Below are 24,545 nucleotides of genomic sequence, written 5' to 3' on the forward strand. Positions count from 1 at the left end.
GTGTTCAGTTCAGTATATATGAGCAGCTGTTTGAATTCCAGTATATGTGTCTTTGAGGGAGTGGTCTGTGCTGAACATCAGGGCTCTTTATTGTGACTGGTCCACTATAATGGCAAGTAAATGTCGAGGATTAACCACAGATCATCACAAGATTGGCCCAAGACATTTTGGTGCATGAGGCAGAAAATCCCAAGCAACACTTCGTCCCACTACTTAACATGGGGCTCAATCCAATGGGAAGTTCTCCTGCTCTGCGGTTCTTCTCAATGTCCCAATTAATTCTAGTGGATTTTGAAGAGTTGTTGTTCTTGGTGGACTGTGCCCTAGAGAGTGTAGTCTGGGTGTTTCTGTTGCCCCTAAAACCCATCATTCTGGAAGTGGCCTTTTCACTTACCTTGTGGTAAGTTCACACCATACCCCTTCCTGGTTTAGTTTCCATCTGGACAGCCTAAGAATCAAACCAAGTTTGTTGTAAGCAGAACTTCTGGCTGTTTTTAGGCTTTATGTGCCAGAAAATCTCCAGGACATGGTGATTATGTGGCTTTATAAAAGTCATTTTTTGTGCATGTGCACAGCTTCAGATCTCAGTTTGTAAAGGGAAAACATTTCCTGTATATGTCTCCCTTAGGATAAGCAGAGGAGTCCTTTTATGAGTGTCCTCTCCCTCTGAAGTATGCAGGTTGGCAATGAGAGTTGAGGTGTTCCTGTGATGTTGTAGAACACTCCCTGGAGAGGCCCATCTGACACCAACAGTAACTCCTTTTCAGCGCTGTGCAAAGAACTTCTTTGCCTTTTCCATGTAACATCACTTAAGAGAGCCGCCAGAAGACCCTCAGAACTGGACCTCAGTGTCTGGGCCGAACAATGCGGCTTTCTTCACATTTAATCTTTATTCTTTGATATATAAAGTGACTTTATTACGTTTTGCATGGTGCTATGGCTTAACGTACTTATCCCCTCAAGTGGGAAGAGTCTGCTATATTTTCCAGTACCTTAAATTAATCTTGCTGCCAATATCATGTTAAAAATTATGCTGTTCTTTGTGCTTTTCAAAGAGTTTTCTCTTAAAAAGCTTGTAAGGGTTTTAGGAAATGTTTTGTATTAACTTCAAACTGCTAAGATGTCTATGCATTGTTTGTTCTTGCAGCTTCTAGCAAAATCCAGAGGCCTAGATTGGAAAGCAGTGGCAAAGCTCCAGGAAGTGCAGGTCAAGCTGAAACTAAGCTTAGAGGAAATGCTGGCTGTGGTTGAGGAGGTGTTTCACCCTGAGCCTTACAGCATAGAGGAAATTGGGAAAAACCTGGGAATTAGCTCCAAAGAGCTACGCACTCAGATCCTCAGCCAGAACACACAAGATGGTAAGTGCATGCCAAATTGGAGGTGGTGGTGATGGTCGGTGAATGTTTCCATTTATGTAAAGGATAATAGGCAATAGATGTGGAAATATTTTACATTTTGTATAACCTCAAATGGACATTCTTTTGGAATATTTGTAGAGTAAAAGGGTTGGTTGTGTTGTGACTTTTTTAAAATGAAGTGGAGAAAATGGAACTGAAATGTTACCTGATTAGTCAAGGCAATATACTGATAAATGCCTTGGTGATTAAAAATACAGGATTAAATTAATTGCATGCAGCCCTCTAGGTCAGCAGCAGACAACTGGTAGTTTTCAAAATGAAATTTGGCTCCTGAGAAATCATCATTCGGCTTACCACTTACTTGTGTGTCAGATAGCCTCTTCCTTCCATGATAGCTCCGTGGTACATAATAATCTGGACCTTTTAGCTGGAGCAAGATGTGAGTGTGCTCTCTGGCCTGTGTAGTTGCTGACCACTGCTCCGAGTCACTTAGCCCTAAAACATTTCCCACCAAAAGAATATCAGAGGCAAATGAATAGCTTGTTGGGTTTGGACAAAGGATAGGCTACCCAGTTTGAAACTTCTTCTCAACCATGACACTGAGTAGGTTGGCTTTGGGCAAAGTCCAAATCTGTTTCATAGTTGCTTCACATGTTACAATATGCCTACATGCAGATCTAAACACATGCATGTTTTCCTTGCACACACATTGGGAAGCCACGATTGGCCGTAACTCAGCAGCACACACACACGCAAACAAACATGTGGATAGTTGTCGTATGTTTCAAGCTACCCACACATTTCCCACAGATTTTGTCACTGATAGGATTAAGATAACTGTGCAACAGGTGAAGCAACACTGAGATATGTTCCCATCCCAATCCTTTAGGATGCAGCAGGGACAAACTAAATCGATGCATGCAACTTACGTTCTTCAACTACTTTAAAGGACAATGCCAATGGGGCAAAAATTTCTGCTTCTGACATGGGAGATATGTGATCAAAGCAACTTGCATGCCTCAAAAAACCAAAGGAGGTGGGGAAAAGAGACCGGCTTTTTTCTGTAAGATATTTAGCATGTGTTCTAAATTCTCTCCTTTGAAATAAATAGAGGCTATTTTGATTTTGATCATTTGGTGGGGGAGGTAACTTTTGATTTAGGAAGTGAATTTAATCCACTCTTATTTGCTTGGCATATAGTCTTATTATTTCTGCCTATTATTAAATGAGCCAACCACATTTTGCTGTGCACATGGAACATTTTTAGAATGTTGGCTGCGTCTATATTTAAAGCCTAGATCCCCACCCCTTTCATGTTAATGGCCTGGTTTCCATGTCACATGGTTAAAAAAAATATCTACGGTTTAATGTGAATGACCAGTGTGCTAGTGCACTGGGCTCAAAAGTTCACACTCCTACTGCACCATGCACCGGGGTTTGGCTTATCATGTTGTCTGAACCTGGGCTTGTGGTTTGTTTCCCCCCCAACCATGAGTGGCAAACAAGGTTTGTTCTTAGCTTACTGCTTGTGATTTGTTTGGAGGAAACAAATCAGGACAGCATGGCAAGCCAGACTCTAGTTTGCTTAGTGCATGGCAGCAGCAGGAGCAAGAGAGGAATTTCCCAGGAACTTTTGAGCAATGCTCACTCCATATTCATTATTTCACTAGTAGTACTGGTACTATGCATGGTGCTCTTGGAGTAACATAAGCAAAATAAACCCCAGGTCCCTGTTCCCAAAGAGTTTACCATTTTAAATGTCAGCAGAGAGGGAAGGAATATAAAGGAAGAGCAACAGGTGGCGGCAAATGCACTTAGGTACTTAGTTTCAGGGTGAGGACTACTGGCTTCAGTGATAAACCAGGGTGAGATTTTACTAGGAATTTGAAAATTGTACCACGGGTGTCTTCTGGGAGTCATAGGGGCAGAGCTGTTTGAAAGGGAACAGGAAAATTTGCAGGCTTATTATCATGGATTGAAGTGGGTTGTAGATTGGGGTGTGTGGCTGTATTTATTAATATCTGCTCCAACAGAATACAGTTTAGATTTAATTATTTTCGTCCCTTTCACCCCTACTTCCGCTTCTTTGGACACCTTTCTCTTGTAGGAAAGACTTTTCAGTGTGAAAAATCCAAGGGAAATGTTATCCCATCTAGCGTTTGCAGATGTTAGTCAAACAGAATCTATCTTAGGATGTGGCGTGACTCTGATTCTGTGTGATAAAGCCAACAAAAATGGGTCATAGAGTAAGCCTGTTGTTTTCATTGGTACAAGACAAAACTTGGTTACAGATTCTTGTTTAGCTGCAAAGAAGAAATAGGAAAATAAAAATTAGAATTTATTGTTTGTATAACCCTCAGCTTGGTTTTGGAATGCTGAAGTACACAAAACAAAGAGATTTCTGTCTTTTCCCAGTGTTTTTAAATTATACATGATTGCATATTGTTATGGGAAGTGAAATAACTGGTAAAAAAAGGGAACCTTTGTAAAGATTTCAAAAAATATTTTAGTTCAGTTCCTTTTCTGTTTAACGAACTTGTTAAGCAAACTATATATTATCTTATTTCCCTTTGTAAAAACAGAATTATTGTTAAAAATTGTCTTTAACGTAGTTAAATTATTTGCTGGACTTGCTAACTGGAGGCAACAGTACCTTGTAGTAAAAAAAAGATAGTTGAGATGCTCATGTTTCTGTGTTATATTAAAATTTGTTGTTAGTATTTTTTTTATTGCACCCATTCTGTATCCATGGAACTCGTTATGGATATTAGGGAAGGGGTGGTACCTTTGGTGGAGGACACATCGTGCTTCTTCCAGAGCAGTTTGTCCACCTTTGGTCCTCACCCTACACTCAGCTCCCACCTGTGGATGCTAGAAGCTGTGAGCATGCGACAGCGGCCACACCCCAGAAATGGCTTTGATTGGCAGGCTAAACCAGGTAAGGATAGCCAATGGGTCTCAAACCCTTGGTGAGTTAGGGACTTCCCCTGCATGCAAAGACAGGCTCTGGCAGATTGAATAGACAAGTAGGTCCAATGGTCAAGAAGTTGATTTCTGCTGAGGTAAGGGAAGGGCAGAAAAAACTTGTCAACCTGGAAAGGTAGCCCATCTAGGAGAAGGAAAACTCTGGTCCTAAACCCTTGCTGCCTTGAGGGATATATTTGGGAGAAGAAAAGGCTACAGAGTCAACCCTACACAAATCCAGAGTAGAGTCTTGGTGCCTTGTACGCCTCCTTCCGGCAACTCCTTCAGCCAAGCTGGTACCAAATATATTGCTCTGCTTTCCTATGGAGCACGTCAGTGAGGCTGTGGGGGGTGGGTCTTGTCTGGGCAGCCCAGGACCTCCACGCACTGGCCAGGTTTGTGCCCTGGGAAGATCACGTCAGTTCTGCCAACACAGCAGTTTGACTTTGTCTTCTGAGACCAACAGATGCCAACAACAACATTATATCTCCCTCCTACTGCTCCTTTCAGATTCAAGCTGAAAGACTAGATCCTAATTTAGGACAAGAATGGAGATACTTAGTTCCATTTGAAGGATCTTGATTATTTGCTTACATGGCTAAGGTACACTTTACCACCACCATTTGTTCTGTTTTGCTTCACTCTGCTTGTTATAGGGTGCTTGTTGCTATTTTGAAAAATAAAATACACATTGTATGAGTAAGTATGCCCCATTGCAGCAAGGCATTCCACAGTAAAACGGTGCCTTCATTTCCCCATAAAATGTGGGGTTTCTTTCCCTCTAAGTGAAGTATTTTAAAACACTTTGTTCCCTTTCATAAAAACAACAAACAAAAAAACCTTGCAGTCTAATTTTGATGTGTAAACCTGGGGGCAGAATTAAGAGTTAAAAGCATCCAACCAGCTTGTTGTGGTTTTGGCAAAATCTTTTTCTACATACAGCTTTACATCCTGGAAGTAACGACTGGCAAAGTAAAATCTCAAAGTACTTTGTACAACTATGGCAAGTCAAGTTGCTCATATTGCAGTCCTTACCTATTTTCAGCGGTGCTTACTTCTGTGTAGATATATGTATAGGATTGCACTGTCAAAGGCCTGTGATCCAAGAATAACTATCAGGATCTCTGCCCATAAAAGTATCTCTGGCAATGGACTTTAAAGGGTTTAATTTACTTCATTATTTATGTGCTGCTTTGTGCTGAGGCAAAATGGCTTGCATTTAAAAAAGGTAAAACATTAAAACAGAAGAAATATAAAAGCAATAGATGGATTTCATACAGTGATAAACAGCAGTATGTACAACATTAAAAAGTCAGCATTAACATACCAAAATAATCCAGAAACAGTTTATACATTAAAAAATAACTGGAATTAGAAAGTTGTTCCCAACTGAGAAAAAAGGGTGCCTGGCTGTTAAGGAATTCCAGTCTTGGTGTCACCAGGGATACCACGTGTGGATGAGGACAGAAAGCAGAACTCCAAGTCTGGTCCTAAAGGCTAGACAGGTTCATATGATAAACAGGATTTTAAAAAATCATATTGTCCTTAGAAAATGCTTAAGACTGATGTAAATGTTACCTTCATAGCTTTGGTACAGCATCATGTGGGTAGATGGAATGATGTGGTTAAAAGGTAAAGGGACCCCTGACCGTTAGGTCCAGTCGCGGACAACTCTGGGGTTGCTGCGCCTATCTCGCTTTACTGGCCAAGGGAGCCGGCGTACAGCTTCCGGTTATGTGGCCAGCATGACTAAGCCACTTCTGGTGAACCAGAGCAGTGCACAGAAACGCCGTTTACCTTCCCGCCAGAGTGGTACCTATTTATCTACTTGCACTTTGATGTGCTTTCGAACTGCTAGGTGGGCAGGAGCAGGGACGGAGCAATGGGAGCTCACCCCGTCGCGGGGATTCAAACCGCCAACCTTCTGATCGGCAAGTCCTAGGCTTTGTGGTTTAACACACAGCGCCACCTGCGTTCCTAATGATGTGGTTACTTTTTTTATTAGGACCATCAGCACACTGGGCAGAGTGACAACGTTGGGCAGAGTGACAACGTCTCATGTCATCCTGCCCATGGCCATGCTTGACATTTGTTAGCAACCTTAGAATTGACCGCACGAAAACAGCTCAATTCACAAAAGTAACATTTAAATCAGACTTTGCCTCTGTCCTTAAGGTGTGCTAAGCTGTTTTCTTGAGTAGAGTACCGAGACTTGAGTGCTAAATAATGAGTACCAACACTTGGATTCAGAAGGCCAGATTCATACATAAATGGCAACAGCCAAGCTGCATTGCTTAACCTTAATCCAGAAGTAGAGAAAGCAGTAGCTAGAGAAAAGAGACAAATTGTGCAGTGACATCTTGTGCAATGGTCCCTGAGTCAATCCCTTTTGGGGTCTGTGTCACTCTTGCTGGTTCTGCTAATCTCCCAGTTTGTCAGCCAGCTGGCAAAGCTCTCAGTTGGAGGCTTGGACTTCGCAATCCCAGAGGTTCTTTTTAGTTCTGTGATCCTGCTTTCTGAAAAAAGTAAAACCATTTTTTAAAAGGCAGTTTTATCCTATAAAGAATAATAAAAGGCTAGTGTTCCATTTTAAGGAGACTTCGTAAAGCAAGATGCTGTTACCTGAGCTTGAATAAACATTATAATATTAGAATGTAGGGCACTGATAACTTCATATGAGTGTCTGAAAGGATGCCATTTTATTTATTTGCTTGTTGCTCAGTAAGCTCTATGTGCTTTATTTCCAAAGGTCAGACAGTTCTTTCTGTGTGATGAAGAGCTGCTATTTGGGATGTGTAGGAAGCTCTGTGAGTCATCTGATGGCACAGGGCAGTACAAGTTTTGTATTAGGAGCAGCAGGGGCAGTGAAGAATGAACCAACAAAGCAACTCCAGCCCCAAATATTATAGACCTAAAAAAACTGATTATGGAAAACAAAACAAAAAAATGTTCTTAAAACACCTCTCTGTTTTTTAAACTTAATATTGAATACATCCAAACCAAAGCCTTCGATTTTGCTTTGAATGTAGCTTTTTCCATCTAGGTCAAATGGAACACCTTAATAATAATTTTCAGATTTTGTTCTCCTGAAACCCTTTAGACTAAAAAAAAAAAAAAAAAAAGGATTCAAATCTATGGTTCAACCCATACCTTTCATGAATTGTAAAATATCTGCTCCCATTGTTTTTGTGAATTGTGAAAGTCCTGTCTACCGGTAACTACAGCGGGAAACATGACCTAAAATGGTAATGATGGTGGGTAAGGAACCCAGTAGTGAGTTTCAGGTGAAACACACCTGGTCACAGCTGGCTCATGATGGCAGAAATCAAATTAAAAACTGGGTTCCGACTCTTTCAAAGGTTCATTAAGTCCAGTCATACGGATAGCATTTGTAAGGCCCAAAGGTATAGTAGCAGGTGAAAAAAAATGCTTTGAATCATTCTGTAAGACAAAATGTTGCAGCTCAATCTTCCCATACCCAGCACAGAAACACAGCAGTTGTTTTACTGCCACCATCCATCTCCTCCTTAGCCATCCCTATTGTTCACTGCTAGTCCCTGGCCTTTCCCTGCCCCCTATCACTTGCTGCTTCTTGCTGACTACAGGTTATGTTTGTCCCATGCAGAACTCAAAAGGAGTTAAGCCTGACACATGGGCATCATACAACTGGTACATGACAGTAGCATAATTGCCATCTCCGCACCGGTACATGTATAATCCTCATGTTTGCTTTGGCACAAACTACTGTTTTCCAGCACCAAAGGAATACTGGGAAGTGGGGCTTACCTAACAACGGAATAGCTTGCTGGGACACTGTCGTCTGGGTGGATTAGCGTTGTCTTCTGTCTGGTCCCTCAGGGAAACCAGTGTCTGTTTAGAAAGGGCCTTATTAGAGCAAAACAAAGATGTCTACCTGCTTATATTGCTGTATTTCCAGGTTATTATAGTCTTAATGTTTTTCCTTTTGGCATGCATTAGGTTGAAATTTTCATAGTAAGAAGTAGCAGCCTCTGTCGTTGTTGAGAGGGAAACAAGCTTGCTGATTTCCTTCTCCACAACCAACTTGGTTTTTTTTGTGTGGAATGTTCAGGAGTTCCTCTGAAAATCACTGTTTGTTTCAGGCATCTATGGCTGGGGGACCCACAATCCTGAAAGGAGTGGGAGGGAGGGAGAGACCTGCATTTTGTAGCAGCTAAATCAGCTGAGCTTATTTGCAGTTTGTCTTTGGAGAATTTGAGCTTCTAGGATGAGAAGCTATCTGCTTGACTTTTTGCAGAATGGACCAGATGTTGATTGTGAAGGGTTTTTTTGTGTGTGGCTTACAACACAAGCAGTTAAGTGCAACCAACTTAATGCATGTGGGAGCTATTGAAGAGGGCCCCTGACAAGCATGTGCAGGAATATGCTAACCTGTGGCCCTCCAGATGTTGCTAGATTACAGCTAACACCATCCCTGGCCATGCTTGTTGGGGCTAATGGGAGTTAAGTCCAGTAACATCTGGAAGGCCACAGGCTAGTCACCCTGATGTACAACAGGAATCTGTGTGCCTGCTTTTCTTTCTTTATGTGATCTTGGGAAACCTGAAGTTCAGCTGCTCAACTGTAAGATGAGAAGCGTGGCCCCGTAAGTCAATTGTGGTTGCAAATCTGGGCTTCTCCGTGGAGGTTTTGTTTCCATTAGTGTATCATAATAATAAAAGTACCACCCTCCTGGGTCAATCCAAAGCTCCATATAGTTCATCATCCTATTTCCCATAGTGGTCAACCAGATATTTCTGGGAAGCCCACAAGCAGAGCAGGAAGGCAATTGCAGGAGAAGGGTTGGATGGCTGGAGCTTAATCCAGGACAGTCTTTCATTACTTGTTCCCTAATAAAAGAGCATACTACGAAGGGAGCTCACATAATTTGAAAAGTGGATTCATGATTCTGAGGAGGGTACAAGGGCTTAAGGTGTGTGGTTTGCTGCTTGATCTGACAATGTCAAACTTTGATAACTTTAAGGCTGTATGGGAAATAGATTTAGCAAAGCAAATTGACCCAGCATGCTATATTTCCTGATAAAAACATTGGCTGATAAAAACATTCAGAATGATATTGTCCTCTGTTAAGTACAAATATTTAAAGATTAATCACAGGTTAGGCTGTTAGGCTTACAGGGATGTAAGGTTAGGTAAGTGGATTGTCGGAGGACTTCCAGATCTAAGGAGACCTACTAGCACCTCTGGTGACAATGCTTAGTAGAAATATTTTAGGAGAACATCATTGAGGAGATGAGTCAAGTTGCCAAAGATCCACAGCTATGCCCTTTCTATCACTTTTGGGGGATGTCTCAATTTAGACATTGTTGCCAAAGAATTGTTCCAACATATGGTGGTAGTCCTAACATTGGAAAAATGCTAATGGGCTAAACTTGAGAAGCTGGTATAAGAATTTATGGTATTTAGTGACAATGGAGACACTAACACACTACTTTCAAGTATTAAGGGAGCAAACACAAATTGAATCCTTTCACACAGCTTTGGAAGATTTTGTTTAGTTTGTGAACCAGATAAACACAGAGATGCAATTATCATCACAATATGTCTTAATTTGGAACAGTTTGTAAAGCCTAATCCAGAATGAATCTGATCCCAGCCTGTTGTTGGGAATGTACACTGAAAGAAGTCGGACACTGATACTCCATCCTGTTTTGGCATTGATGTTTGTATAATCTGTTTGTCCAAGGGAAAGCAGAAAAGGTTATTGGATCTTTTTTGTTACTTGTGGAGTTTGTATATACTATATAAATCACAATACTGTAAATTTAAAAATAAATTCCAGTACGTTTCCGAGCACAATTCAAAGTGTTGGTGCTGACCTTTAAAGCCCTAAACGGCCTCGGTCCTGTATACCCGAAGGAGCGTCTCCACCCCCATCGTTCAGCTCGGACACTGAGATCCAACGCCGAGGGCCTTCTGCCGGTTCCCTCACTGCGAGAAGCAAAGCTACAGGGAACCAGGCAGAGGGCCTTCTCGGTAGTGGCACCCACCCTGTGGAATACCCTCCCATCAGAGGTCAAAGAGATAAGCAACTACTTGACATTCAGAAAATACCTGAAGGCAGCCCTGTTTAGGGAAGTTTTTAATCTGTGACATTTTAATGTATTTAATATTTGTTGGAAGCCGCCCAGAGTGGCTGGGGGGACCCAGCCAGATGGGCGGGGTACTACTACTACTAATAATAATATGGGAGACATGATATTAGTACTCTTTAACCATGTAGCTTAGGTGAGGGGAACTACCGGTAGCCCAAATTATAGTCCTTTCTACTTCTCTGTCTTGCTGGTCGGTGGTGGTGACAGATGTGCACCTCTGCATATTTTCTCTATTGGGTTCTGTCACCTCCACTGACCAGCAAGACAGAGAAGAGTATTAACATCACATCTCCCATTTTATTTTTAAATTTATGTTGCTTTACTGGCCAAGGGAGCTGGTGTTTGTCCAATTCCGCAGACAGTTTTTCCGGGTCCTGTGGCCAGCATGACTTAAGCCGCTTCTGGCGAACCAGAGCAGCACACGGAAGCGCCATTTACCTTCCCACCGGAGCAGTACCTATTTATCTACTTGCACTGTGACGTGCTTTCGAACTGCTAGGTGGGCAGGAGCAGGGACTGAGCAATGGGAGCTCAGCCCGTCACAGGGTTTAGACCACAGCGCCACCCGTGTCCCACACACAATAGAGCCCCTTAATTAAATACTATCATTCCTTGACTCACATTTGCTTAGCAAACAGTCACTCTAATAAGAAAGTCTAAGAAAACAACAATGCAACCCCAGTTTCTGTCATTTTGGATGTAATAATTGCTTTGAAAGGATTACACTAGATTAGAGGCAAAACCAAATGTGGAGAGGTTATAGAGCCTTCTCTTACATGACAGAATGTTGTTGAGAACATGCCTTTCCAGTGTCTGGCTGGCAGGAAGAAGTAAAAAGATGATTCCCATGGCCAGTACGTAACGTGACGAGCTTGAGAGAACCGCGAAGTGCTTTAAGGTAATCTGGCCAGTGAAGCGTTGCTTTACCGAAGGGTGGTCTCTGAATCAATCACAGCCTTTGGCAAGATGTTGGCCTCCAAATTGAAACCAGACATGTTTTCAGTTCATTCTCTGGGTTACTACTGTTCAATGGTGATTTACAAGAGAGTGTGAGCAATGGCAGACTCTCACGCAACTTTCAGATATGCCCTAAACAAATGCACATTTTTGAAACTGCCCCGCTGTAAAATAATGCCTTCAAAAGGAAATAGTCTGGAAAGAGAATTTGTCCGCAGAGGAATGCTCTGTTTTCAACACACACCTCTGTAAACCACCCAGCAGTGACACTGTGCATTGCATGGTGCGAAAGTAACAGAGACCACTTCATAAACACAGGGACAAAATGTACTCCTGAATGGATTTGGTAAATTGGGAATTGGGAAAACTTCTTCCATTGTTCAGTGACCCATCCCAGGGGGGTCATTTCCATCGGGGTACATAGCTTTTCCAATTTTGATGGGTTTTAATCTTATTCCAAAACAATGATGTATTTAAGCAACTCTTCCATTGGGTCCATTCTCATTAACAGCAGTTATGTTTCATATCGGGCCAAATAATCCTGGCACCTCTGAAGAGATGTTGTTTTCTTCATTCATCACTGTAATTCCCTCTCTGCTTCCCATGTGCTTGAGACTTACTGAGAGGCAGTTTCTCAGATGGTGGACAGGAAACCAATGTCTCCCAAATTTAAAGTGGACATTTTACGGTGGCAATGCATGTTGTGAATGATGTGCTATGAAGTGCATTTGAGTACCATCCTTTATTCAGCTTTTCCTACAAGAAAAATCTACTGGCGTTTTATATCACTCCCAGAACATGACCAAAGGTCCAAGAACCCAGTAGAGAAAATATGTTGGCTGATCTCCACCTGGCACCTGGATTGGGTCCCTGGTGGATGCAATTAAGGCCTTAGCCCTTTGGAGTATTTCTGCATGAAAGGGCCATGTAGTTTTAATGTGAAAATATTTGCATCCATTGAACTCATATATACATATATGTTACTTTTGCAGCTGCATTTGTAAACCACTTCCGCTGCATTTGTAAACACAGCTCAATCAGAAAACTTCAGAAAAGTATTTATTTGTTGCCATCTGAGAACCAGTGTTAGACTATGACCTGGGAGATAAGGGTTTGAATCCCCACTCAGCCATGAATCTCTTAGCCTAACCTACCTCATAGGGTTGTTGTGAGAATGAAATGGGAAGGAGGAAAGCAATGTACACCACCTGCAGCAACTTGGAAGGGAAAAAAGCGGTATATTAATGTAATAAATGCTGAATTTATGAGCAAACCCAACAGGAGAAACATATTGTGGATTTCAAAGGAGACAACCTCCTAGTCATGGCATTTCAGATGCTGACAGGTATAGGAGGTACACATTTATTGGGTTGCATACCAACAGGGACTCCAGACTCTTGCCTTTCATTTTTTTTTAAAAAAACAAAGTCAATTAGACATTTCTGAAGGAAGTTAAGAATACCACAAACCATGGAGGTAGCTCTAATACTTTGACACTTGTCAAGCAGCGCCATTGCTCAGGATGCTTAACCAAGGGAAGGAGTGTTGTCCATTCCTACTTAAGACTGGGGCAGCAGGAAAAGCTGAATGGAGGAAGCTACTGGGGTATGTTTGTTAAAGCACTTTCCTCCTGACCACTTTATTTCAATCCCCAAGTTTGCTGCCTTTACAGAATAAAACACAGCTAACTGGCATGGTATGTTTTATGTCGTGATAACGGCAGTCCCCTATCCCTCTGCATACCATCTTCCTTGCTGTGGATCAGAGCACACAGTTTTTATACCAATACTGACATGACTGAAAGAAAGGAGAAACAAAATAGATAGGAAAATGTTGGATCACCTTTCATCAATAAGTTTTCTCTGGAAGCCACATGACCACATCTGATAGCAGTAAATCATACATCTTTCCATTTGTTCCTGCAGTGACTGTTTTTTCTTGCTTTTTAAATTTAGTGACCAGCTTTAAATTATACCAGCGTGCTAAGCATGTGTACAGCGAAGCTGCCAGAGTCCTGGAGTTTAAGAAGATTTGTACAGAGGCACCTGAAGATGCCGTCCAGTTATTGGGGGATTTAATGAACCAGAGCCATGCCAGCTGCAAGGACTTATATGAGTGCAGCTGTCCTGAACTGAATCAGCTGGTGGACATCTGTCTGTAAGTTGCAAAGGCCATGGAAAGTGAACTTTCTTTGAGCATGTGGGTTGGGTTGGATTGCAGTGAATGTGCAGCATAACATTAAGCTGTTTTTTAAAAACTGTTACCGGTGCTCTAGGACAGGGGTGGGGAACCTATGACTCACCAAACGTTGCTGAGCTACATAAACCATCATCTTTGACTATGCCGCTGGCTGCGGCTGATGGGAGTTGGAGTTCAACATCTGGAGGGCTGCTGGTTTACCAGCTCTGCCCTTGGGCTTTGGTGCAGCAATAAAACTGCAAGCACGTTTGCAAAGCTAAGCAGGATCCGGTATGGTTTCAAATTGGATGGGGAACCACATGTCAGAGTTGTGCAGGGACATTCACAGAAAGCAGCAAATAAGGGACACTTGCCTCTACTTTTTTAGATATTTGGGGTCTAAAGCGCAATTTAAATCTGGACCAGAATGCCAGGGTTTCAGAGAGGAGCCTTTTCCAGCCCTGCCTGGATATACTGGTGACCTTTTGCATGCATAGCATGTGCTCTACCACTGAGCAGTGGCTGTTCCCCAAATACATGAGAAACATACATGTATTTACAGCTCCTGACTTTCCCAAGCTAGGAAAAAAGTTCATTGACTTGTTTATTTTTGCTCCTTCCCTTTATTGTCTCAAGCAAGATCAAAGATCTTTCACATTAGGTGCTACACAAATTCATAGATCATCCAGTAGCAACCTACCAGAGAGGTTTTTAAATAGCATTTGCTGAAACCAGAACTAGCTCTCGCAAACAATCAGCTGCTCTTTCCATGATGGAAGAGAACTGGCCGGTACATTTTGTTAATATAAGAGAGTACAATGAATTTTATGGCATCTGCTGCCCAGCTTCATCCAACACTACAGTCTTTACTACATTTTTCATGTGTAACTGTGCACAGCTAGTTGGTAATAGTTTAATCTAATACGCCGAGGCTGTCTTGGGCCAGTTTGAAACTCAGCACTCTAGAAAGAATCTAAACTATTTCGTTATGGCCATATTGTATGGTTGTCATGCCACAAGTGTTTGGCAGAAAGTGCTGGTGGTTTGGTGCACTAAGTAGCTAAGTGAAGGTTATTATCCTTCTTAGGCTATGCTATAAGAGTGTGAGGCTCTGGGGGTTCCTGACTTGAAGTGCTGGCAAAGTTTGTGTATTTCTGTATCCTCAAAGAGTGCAGGGACACTTGATACAGTAATGTAGAGCCTAGCGTATCTCCGTTTCAGATACAGTGATTGCTTTCAAACCAGCTCACCATACAGATTATTCTACAGTATCCTGCTCTAGGCTGATTTTGTGGCAGTGATGCTAATGGAATGCTACAAGGATTGCAGCCTAGGCATTAAAGCCGCAACCTAGCACATTTATAGAACCATATGGTTAGAATGGACCAAACATCAGCGAGATTCAGATATTCATAGCTGTGCAGTCTGTGTGCAGATGGTTCTCAGAAGTGAGTTTCACTGAAAGACTTCAGTTGGCAATCGCTGGCTTGTTTCTTTGCTTTTAATAATATAAAAAGCTGACCTTGAGCTGAGCAAATATATTTCTATTGTCATGCTTATAGCAGTGTCCTGCAGTGTCCTTAAGGGTGGTCTCTTAAGGGAAATATTTGCCAAAGTGTTTGTCAGTCAACCGTGTCCTCAAGTGAGATTCAGAGAGCACCTTTTTCTACCTATTTATTATATGTGTCTCTCCAGCAACACCCATTCCCTGTCTCCTTTACCATGTTTATGAGCAGGCTGTTATGCAAGAGAATATAGCTATGTGATTTACTGGGTCAGTAATAAAACATACCAAGGGGGAAAGCTCCGTGGTCTAAAGCAGATGCTGTATTACTCTATAAAATAAAATTGGACCAAATGGCTATGAAGTGATCTCTCACTTTGGCCCGTGGCCACTTTTAGCTCATGTGAGATATTTCAAAAGTGGTGATTTGCCAAGTCTGGGAATATCAATAGTCTAGATTATTGAGATAAAAAGTTTTCCAAAATTTGGCAATTGTGGCCTGTCTCACTGTCAAAAGATGCAAAATCAGTTCCTTGTTACTCAGGTCTTGATCCAAATCGACAAACAAATTCAAAAGAGCCAGACAAAGGATGAATTGTTTGTCCAGTTATCAGTGAGATCTCAGAGAATACTTTTGTCTAGAACTGTTTTACCTTGGGGCAGTTCCAACTACTTATGCAGGTAGGTCCCAATAATCTGGTGCATTCTCTACCTTCCCTTAAGTCCCAGATTTAGGACCTACTCCTTCCTCATCTTTTTAGAATCTCCTTACCCCCTAAACCAGGCTTCCTCAAACTCGGCCCTCCAGATGTTTTGAGACTACAATTCCCATCATCCTGGTCCTGACCACTGGTCCTGCTAGCTAGGGATCATGGGAGTTGTAGGCCAAAAACATCTGGAGGGCTGAGTTTAAGGAAGCCTACTCTAAACTGAGGGCACCATAGGGTGCTACGTGTCTGCCACTGTCTCTCATATCAGTTAGTGCTGAGACTAACCACAGGGATGTTTTAAGCTTGAGAAACCCCAAGTCATAGGAAGCAATTATGTATCTAAGCTGTCTTCGTTATAGTCATAGGACAGGGGTGACCAATCTGTGGTCCTCCAGGTGTTTTTGGAATCCCAACTTCAGTCACCTGCAGTCAGCAGTCAGGGATGATGGAAGTTGTAGTCCAACACCTGGAGGACCATAGGTTAGCTACCACTGCTCTACAATCAGATCAGGCCTTGTGCCAAAGCATGGTTAAGGAAATCTAACTATGGTTTTGCATATTGTTTGAATTGACAAATGTTTTACAACTAGTCAGGAAACTTCAACCAGGAATGGAGATTTGAGGTGAATTTGTACATCGTGGCTTGTGTCACCTATAGTTTGTGTTATGTCTGGATTGCAGCTGTTGAAGCTGCTTGTGGAAGCTGAGGAACTATAGCAATAGGTGTGCTGAGCAGATAAAAAATGAAAGCAGGAAGATGGTCAAAATCAATGTTTCCATGTACATTTGGTAGCTCAAACTGTGGTATGGTAAGTGTGAATAATAGTTTGGTGTGATGTCTGAATTGAAATGGGATTCTTGCTCTATGACAAACCTGGGAGCTGAATAAAAATGAAGAATGGCCACAACCATATAAATCCTCTACTATATAAGATACACATTAAGCAACACAGAAACTGATGGAGATGAGATAAGTGCCAATATGAACTGTGTGGTTATTAAGATTTCACTGAAGTAAGCGTGATATCAATTTTGCCAGCCATTATTAAACTGGTCTAGGAGATTTATGACAGGAAGTGAATTGCATGCAACTAAGAACACGTTGGTTCATTTTGTTCTTATCCCATTCAGAAGATATTTTATTTAAGTAATTATTGTATTTCATCCTGGATTGTTCCACTGATGACCGATATTTCCCCCCTGGACTTTTATTGCCTGTCATTGATTTAAAAAGCTGACTAACAAAAACATTTGCTTGATATGGTTATGGTAATGGGTAGCAACTGCATATATTAAATGGCTTTTATACACAATCATAGCCAGCTGCTATGCATAGGTTTAAAAATCCTTTCTAAAACCATGTGCCACAGCTTTGCTTATGTCTATCAGATTTGCATCTCTTACAAGGTTTTGAACTGTGAAGCAAAATCTGCATATACAGATGTTTTGGGTTTGCCAGCATATTTTGGTTTCCTAAAGAGATCCTGCCATATATATATATATTTAAAGATTCATAATGGTGAAGGTTTGGACTGCCAAAATGCTTAGCCACTAATTGGTCAGCGCTACATTTTTTAAAAAATCCACAGAATAGATTTTGAGTTTCATCTTAGATGGTTGAAACCTTCTGTCATTTTGCCCATTACTTGGAAAAAGTTGTAGGAGTTACAGTATTAATAAAGGAAGACTTTTTGGAAATACCACCTTAAAAGAAATTTTTCTTCTGAGCTCAACAGCACTGCTCTAAGTCAAGGGGAATTACTTCAAATTACTTCAAATTGCTGGATGGAGGAGACAAAACAGCTCAGTCTCTGGCACTGAGAAGAGGAACTCTCCTGTGAACTCTTACTCTGGTTGGCCAGCCACCTTTATGGCCTGGTTCAGCCTGGGACTAATGCATGAGTTTCACTTTAACCCAACTCTTAAGTCCCATAATCATTTTCCCTGGTCAAGAATGAAGATGGGAATGGGTTAACAACACTGAGCCTTTGCTCCAAATCACCTTGCTAAACACCAGCTGCAAACTGCAATAACACACAACCCCAAGTTCTGGGGTTCTTTATACAATAATGCAACTATTCAAACAAACATCATTCCCTTTTTCGAATATCAATTTACCTACAACATAAATGGGTAAAGGCAAGCAGAAACCTTGACTGGGCCAATTTCAGTATTGTTTTAGATAGCAAATACATAGTATGCATTTTTAATCATCATCATCATCATCACAACAACAACAACAACCCCTAATGCCGAGTGATTAAAGTGCTTGGATATTCTCTGAATGACACAACATTCCCTTTTCCTGCCTGTTGCTATAAATGGGAGGAGCAGCTGAATCTTGAAGAGTGTTCAAGTGGGCATGTTGCATGCGACACACACACTCAATTTCACTTACGGCTTCAAAAAACTGTTTACTTGCTTTTTGTTCTTCTAGGCAATTTGGAGCCATTGGGTCGCGCCTGACGGGAGCAGGATGGGGTGGCTGCACTGTGTCAATGGTTCCTGTGGAGAAGCTGGAGAGATTCCTAGCACATGTGAAAGAGGCTTACTATAAAAATAATAACCAGAGGTTAGCGCTGGAAGGAAACAGCCTATTTGCTACCAACCCTGGTGGTGGAGCGACAATTTTTCTGGAGTCCTAAAGGATGTCAATTTTTTAAAGGAATAATCTGTGGCACTGTGAAGTTAGCAGGACTTCCTATGCTACAGTAAACAGATCATTTGTTTTTATTATAATGAGCAACATCCATTATTAGAATGCATTTTGAAAAATAATTGTAATGAAATTAAGAGTTCTATTAATTGTAATGTATTTTCCCCGCAGAACTTATGCTTCTAAAAGAGATCATCCAAAACACTGATTTCTGTCTGGACTTTACAAAACTTTATTTGCCAAAACCTATTAATGTAAGAGAAAGAAATGAATCAGATTGAAATTTTTTAAAATGCTGCTCTTTCTGTCTTTATTGACTTGAAGATAGAGGTGTGCTTAATATCAAGTATGTCACTAAGCTTAATACAAGGAATGGATCGGGTAACTTTTGTGACACGTATCTTACTAACGGAGGTCTTCAGCTGCTGAATTCACACTGCATGTGGATGTGGATGTAGAATGGCATGGCTTTGGGGTTTCCTGTTCAAACAAAACACCAGAATGAACTGTTGAATTAAGTGGAGAAAATAACCTAGCATGTGAAGTGGGGGTTGGGGTCCAGCTCAGTGCAATGGACCTTGTACACTTTTTATGGGATTCATCAGCAGAGCTGAGACATCCTCTGGCTCCACCATGCTTCCTTCTCCCACACACTAAGGGCAGAGATTCTCTCACCTCTGGGATGAGACATAATCAGCAGCTGCAATGCAGAGTCCTCAAGGCAGGTCACCTCTTAATGTCTAGGGCTGGTTATCCTAACCAAGAGCAGGTTCTCATAGCACATAAAATGCAGTCCCCAGAGACAGAAAGGACTGGAGAAAATTCTCCTGCCATTTCTAACTTTGCCTTTCCAAATTAAGGGGTACCCCCAAAAAATATTTCCTGCAACAGACACCCACCCCTGGACACAAGTGAAATTCTTCTGGCCTTACAGTTAAATGCCCAGAGAAACCCACAGAAGGGGCTGATGCCCACCTTCTACAGCCTTCATGAGTCAGAGGTTGTATGCTCAGTTTCAGTGTGCAAAAGCAGCAGGAGAAAAGAGCTGAGCCTGATCATTTTGGGGTGGTACTTGTAGGTTAACAACAGCTACCAGCCTAGTGACTGGGACAACTGGAAGCTGACTGGAGGAACCCAGAAAACCAAACAAATGCTGCAGATGGGCTTCCGGTTTGGTGCCGGATAATGGCGGAGCGGAGCTGAATCAGCTCCAGTCCCCGGGGGTTTTAGGGGTCTCCTTGTCTGCGCCAAGGGCCCCTTAAAGCCACGGGAAGAGCGTCCCGTGGACCGCGGCCTCGTGGGTCCCAGACGTGCCGTCTCTGCTCTTGATTGACCCTCGTAAGGGGGGGAAATCAAGCGAGCGGAGCTCCGACACGGGACTGGAGAGGCGGATGCACCCCCCCAGGAGATCAAAGCAGCGATTCTGCCAGACCTGAGCACCGAGCTTTTCCTGCTAACTTCAAAGAAAAAAGAAGAACCCCGGCTGCTGTAAGTACGGGACTAATTGGATTTACATTTGAATAATTGGCAACCGGGAGGGATGTTAAAAGGAAGCCCGTTCCTCTCCTTTGTTGTGCAGAGGAGGTAATTAAGTTTCAAGTGGCTGCAGCTGCATCAATAGATACAATGTTGCTACGAAGCATTTTGACAGAGAAGTGGATTAAATCCCTGTGAGGGGATTGAAGATTTTGGAAATATCTCTTCTGTGGCTTTTGGAATTGTTCTTGGCACCCTGTCTCAGGGAAAATGGCGCTGGAAAACTAGTACGCAAGATGGAAAATTACTGACATCTGACACCCTTTGTCTTCTCCAACCATGCTTGCTTTCGCTTTTAAACTGATTCTAGATCCGGGTATTACCCAGGAACAAAGAACAATCCTTCTGCAATTGGAGTTTGTGAATCGGAAAATGGACTGGCTAGGGCGCAATTTTAAAGAAATTTGTTGTGGAGCAGGAGAAACCAGCCAGATTTGGGAGAATTTTGATAACTTGGAAGCAGACTTCTCCAGGGAACTGGGGGAGGTGCTGCAGAAATGGGATGAATTGATTCAGCAACCCCAGGTAAATGGACGGCCCTGGTGTAGTGAGAGACGCAGGGCTGATGTTTTGACTGGAGCTACAAGATTCAGTCTCTGGAGTGGGAGTCCAGAGATGAAGATGAGAAGATTTTTGAAGACACAAGTGGAAGGAAATCAAAATTGCGAAATGGAGTTGCTGGGAGAGGAGAGTTGGTGCCTCTCGAGGCGCCCAAGGAGGAGATTTATAAACTATAAGATGATACTGAACAAGGACAACAGAGGGGAATGCAAAGATGAATGGTGGGGGGGCATGGGAGAGAGCAGAAAAATGGTGAGAAGGGGAATAGGGTGAAAATGATAAAAATTGAATTAGGATGGATTTATGGTACCCTGAAGATAGTGTGTTAAGATTTTAGGATTTTGATGTTAAGTTTTAAGATTTTGATGTCACGATTTTGGGAATTTTGAATTAGTGAAGAGATATGTAACTGACTAATAGCAGCAGCTTAAGTGAAAAGAAGTATAAGATTGATTTAAAAATTATTTCATGAAACTATAAGATGTTAAATTTTTATGATAGTATAAAAAGGTTGGATATGAATTGTAATGTTAAAAATGGATGTTACCAAAGTATATTAGTATTGAAGGCAGAGGAGGGAAAGCGGGGGAGGTCCCTTTAGGAGATCAGAAACTAGATTTCGTTAAGTAGTAAGAGATAGATTGGTGTTCCAGTTTAGGTATGTATTGGTTTTGGTTTTGTTTTAATTGTTTTCTTTGTCGATTGTGTTTATGTAATGTGTTTTTATTGTGTTAATGTTGGTGTTTATGCTATGTTATGTTTTTCTCTTGTTTTATCGGAAAATAATAAAAATCTTATAAAAAAAAAAAAAACAAATGCTGCAGACGGACTTCACATATTGATGCTACAGGAAATGCTAAATCGAGGTTGCTGCATCTCTGGACAGTTAAAACCTGAATAGATCACTTCACACATTACTGATCATTTTAAAGTTGGTGGGGACGAAGAACTCTCATGTCCTTCAGAAATTCAGTGGAGTTGCTAGAGGATGGACCTGAATCCAAAAGTGGGCCAAAGATGCTGAGTGGGCTTTGGACATGGTGCTTTCACCTTTTGCCTGCCCAGATGAAGAACGGGGAGAATTCTTTTGAACTTGCTTCTTGCACTGCATGCTGAAGGGAGACTTGAGTGTATGACTAGTATTGAATGGAACAGGTAGGAAAAGCACAATCTTCTGGCCAACTTAAGTAGGTTTTCTACTCTTTATCCAGGCCACAAGATTTACTTAAAAACTGGAAATGGTGATCTCAAAAGTGACATACCCTTTGGCTTATAAAGCTCTCTGTTTGCAGCCTTGATTCAGTAGGCTTCTTAGTGATGGTTGACAACATCCTAAGAAAAGAATAGAGGACATAGTATGATTCAGTAGAATTTAGCTCTGTGTTCCAGGGCCCCCTCTTGTCACTGCTGCACTTTTGTAGAAGACCACAACGTCTCTCCTACTTTAGTCTGGTCAAAGGGACATTCCATTCCATCTGTCTGAATTTCTAGCATATAGGGCAAACAAACACCATGTACTGCTTTCTTCAAAGTTCATGTGCTACAGGGTGAACTATGTCCCATATATATGCCTGTCTTTATGACTAGAACATAACACTTCTTGAATCTTATAAATCAGGAGAAGCGAATAATCTAACACTTCAACTGTTTTCAACATACCAATAAAAACGAGTCTGCCACCATCTGGAATTTAGGGTTCACCTTTGCCAGCTCATGTGTTAAATTCCATTTCTCCTACACTCAACTTTTGGCCCACATTGTTGTTATTTTTTTATTATTATTGTGGAATATTTTAGAAATTGAATAGGCTATGGAAGCTGGTGCAGAGTTCGTAGCTGCATTAGCAAACATTTACACCTGGTAAGGGAGGTTTCTTTGCTTACTTATTGTTCTTAGACCCCAGCCTTCTTCCCGCTGAAGCCCAGGATAGCTAACAATATTAAAACAAAATAAAATCTCACAAAACAAGTACAGTTATCAACCACCCATTACCAGTCCTCAAAGACATTGGGTTGTATACAATATTTGCCCTACTGAGAGTACACCCATGGAAAATAATGGAAATAGCAATGGGAAATAACTAACAAATATATTAATTTAAATGGGTTTACTGTGAGTAGAACTTAGTTGGATGCAACCCAATGGACAAGAAATTATTTCTCTTAATGTGTGTGCAGCTAGCTAACAAAGGCCTGGCAGTTTTAAGCTGATGCCTAATTGTTAACTGTGTGAGGGACAACCGACTCAGATAGGAGGGGATTCCATTAGTGAGGGGGGCACTACAGAGAAAACTGCCACATGCCATGCCCCCAGGCCTTGCCCACTGACACCACCACCAGGGTCTCCCCTGAAGACCTTAGAACTTGGGCTGGAAGGTATTGTTGGAGGTGCTCCTCTAAGTATTGGGCCTCAAATCATATAGGACCTTGTAGACCAGAACTAACGCCTTGAATTGGGCCTGGTGGCTAACAAGAAACCAGTATAGAGTTCTAAGTATTGGTCTTGGTGCTCCATGTAACAGCCTGGTAGTGACATTCTGTACTAGCTGCAGACTCCAGAGCATCTTCAAGGTAGTCTTGCATACAGCACATTGCAGTGTGTTGGTTGGCACCAGTCTGTCTCAGCAGAAAACAGAAAAGTGTGTATTGGCAAGGCAGTGTCAAAAATGGCATTATAGTAATTTGAATTCCCTAATGCCAAGTTGTCCCGGTCTAAGAATGGTCAGGGCTGGGTATAAGCACTCCTTAAAGATTCCTGCATTGCAGGGGGTTGGACTAGATGATCCTCGCGGTCCCTTTCCAACTCTACAATTCTAGGATGCTTATCACAAAGGCCACCTGGGCCTCCAACAACAGCCTGGAATCAAAGGAGTGCTCCCATGCTACAACCCTGATCCTGCAAGGGGGAGTGCTGCTCTATCCAGAATAGGCTGACTCCCTAATGGTTTGCCAGCATTCAGCTTCAGACCTATTTTGCCTCCAGTCTCAACAACGTCTGTTGTTCATCGCTTAGAGAAATTCTTTTATGAGTGAGCAGTATGCAGATTTACTAAATACACATTCATCACCTGGGGGGGCGGGTGGGGACTGATTTTGCACTTATCTAGTTTGGCCCTTATGAAGAAGGATATAGAGTTTGACAACAGAACTCATGCATTTCTAGCTGATGACATTAAGGGGCAACCCTGTCAGATGGGTGGGGTACAAATAATAAAATCATCATAATCATTATCCCTCAACTGCCCTCACTTTTAAATAGTGTAGCATCTCCCAAAAGTGAGATATAATTAACAGCACACTTATACATGTCTAACTCAGATGCCTGTCCCAGTCCCATTTCAATCAATGGAACTTACCTCCAGGTTAAAGTTAAAGGTAAAGGGACCCCTGACCGTTAGGTCCAGTCGTGGACGACTCTGGGGTTGCGCGCTCATCTCGCTCTATAGGCCGAGGGAGCAGGCGTTTATCCGCAGGCAGCTTCCGGGTCATGTGGCCAGCATGACTAAGACGCTTCTGGCAAACCAGAGCAGTGCATGGAAATGCCGTTTACCTTCCCACCAGAGCGGTACCTATTTATCTACTTGCACTTTGATGTGCTTTCGAACTGCTAGGTGGGCAGGAACTGGGACTGAGCAACGGGAGCTCAGCCCGTCATGGGGATTCGAACTGCCGACCTTCTGATCAGCAAGCCCTAGGCTCTGTAGTTTAGACCACAGCGCCACCTGCATCCCAGAGATCCACTAGTCAGAGCCAAATCATTTGGCCCTGGCCATTATATTACTTACATTCCTAAAGATAAGAGAGCCTTAACCTTTTGCTACATAAGAAAAAATAGTTAAAAGCAAACCTTTTGTATGTTCTGTTAACTTTTTGTCTCTGGCGTTGTAAATGTGCTAGTTCATCAGCACACTTATGTTCAAAACTGAAAAGCAAAGCCATAGGCATGACACACTTGCAGTGTTATCCATAAGAACACACACACACACAC

At 42.0% G+C, this 24,545-nt stretch overlaps 2 protein-coding genes and 1 long non-coding RNA gene across 7 annotated transcripts in view; 1 reads left to right on the forward strand and 2 right to left on the reverse strand.

Moving 5' to 3' along the window:
• The window catches only part of GALK2 (galactokinase 2), a 63,431-nt gene extending 44,682 nt beyond the window's left edge, over positions 1–18,749 (forward strand). For 2 of the 4 annotated variants that reach the window (XM_033167805.1, XM_033167806.1), the window contains 3 exons: positions 1,148–1,358; positions 13,369–13,570; positions 18,243–18,749. In XM_033167805.1, coding sequence (XP_033023696.1) covers positions 1,148–1,358; positions 13,369–13,570; positions 18,243–18,450 — 621 coding nt within the window. In that variant the 3' untranslated portion in view covers positions 18,451–18,749. Of the gene's footprint in view, positions 1–1,147; positions 1,359–13,368; positions 13,571–15,639; positions 15,798–18,242 lie in introns of those variants that run through there. The other 2 variants (XM_033167807.1, XM_033167808.1) reach the window with 2 other exon arrangements.
• Positions 18,670–21,991, reverse strand: LOC117057054. Its single transcript, XR_004427784.1, has 2 exons — positions 21,821–21,991; positions 18,670–18,941 (listed from the first exon to the last, which is right to left on the reverse strand). It is a non-coding gene; the product is annotated as an uncharacterized LOC117057054 (long non-coding RNA).
• Positions 21,992–24,331: 2,340 nt separating this feature from the next.
• FAM227B (family with sequence similarity 227 member B) overlaps positions 24,332–24,545 on the reverse strand; it is a 97,056-nt gene continuing 96,842 nt past the window's right edge. For both annotated transcript variants that reach the window (XM_033167803.1, XM_033167804.1), the window contains exon 15: positions 24,332–24,479. In XM_033167803.1, coding sequence (XP_033023694.1) covers positions 24,347–24,479 — 133 coding nt within the window. In that variant the 3' untranslated portion in view covers positions 24,332–24,346. The remainder of the gene's footprint in view (positions 24,480–24,545) is intronic.

Source organism: Lacerta agilis, chromosome 13, assembly GCF_009819535.1.
Source record: "Lacerta agilis isolate rLacAgi1 chromosome 13, rLacAgi1.pri, whole genome shotgun sequence".
Taxonomy (NCBI): domain Eukaryota; kingdom Metazoa; phylum Chordata; class Lepidosauria; order Squamata; family Lacertidae; genus Lacerta; species Lacerta agilis.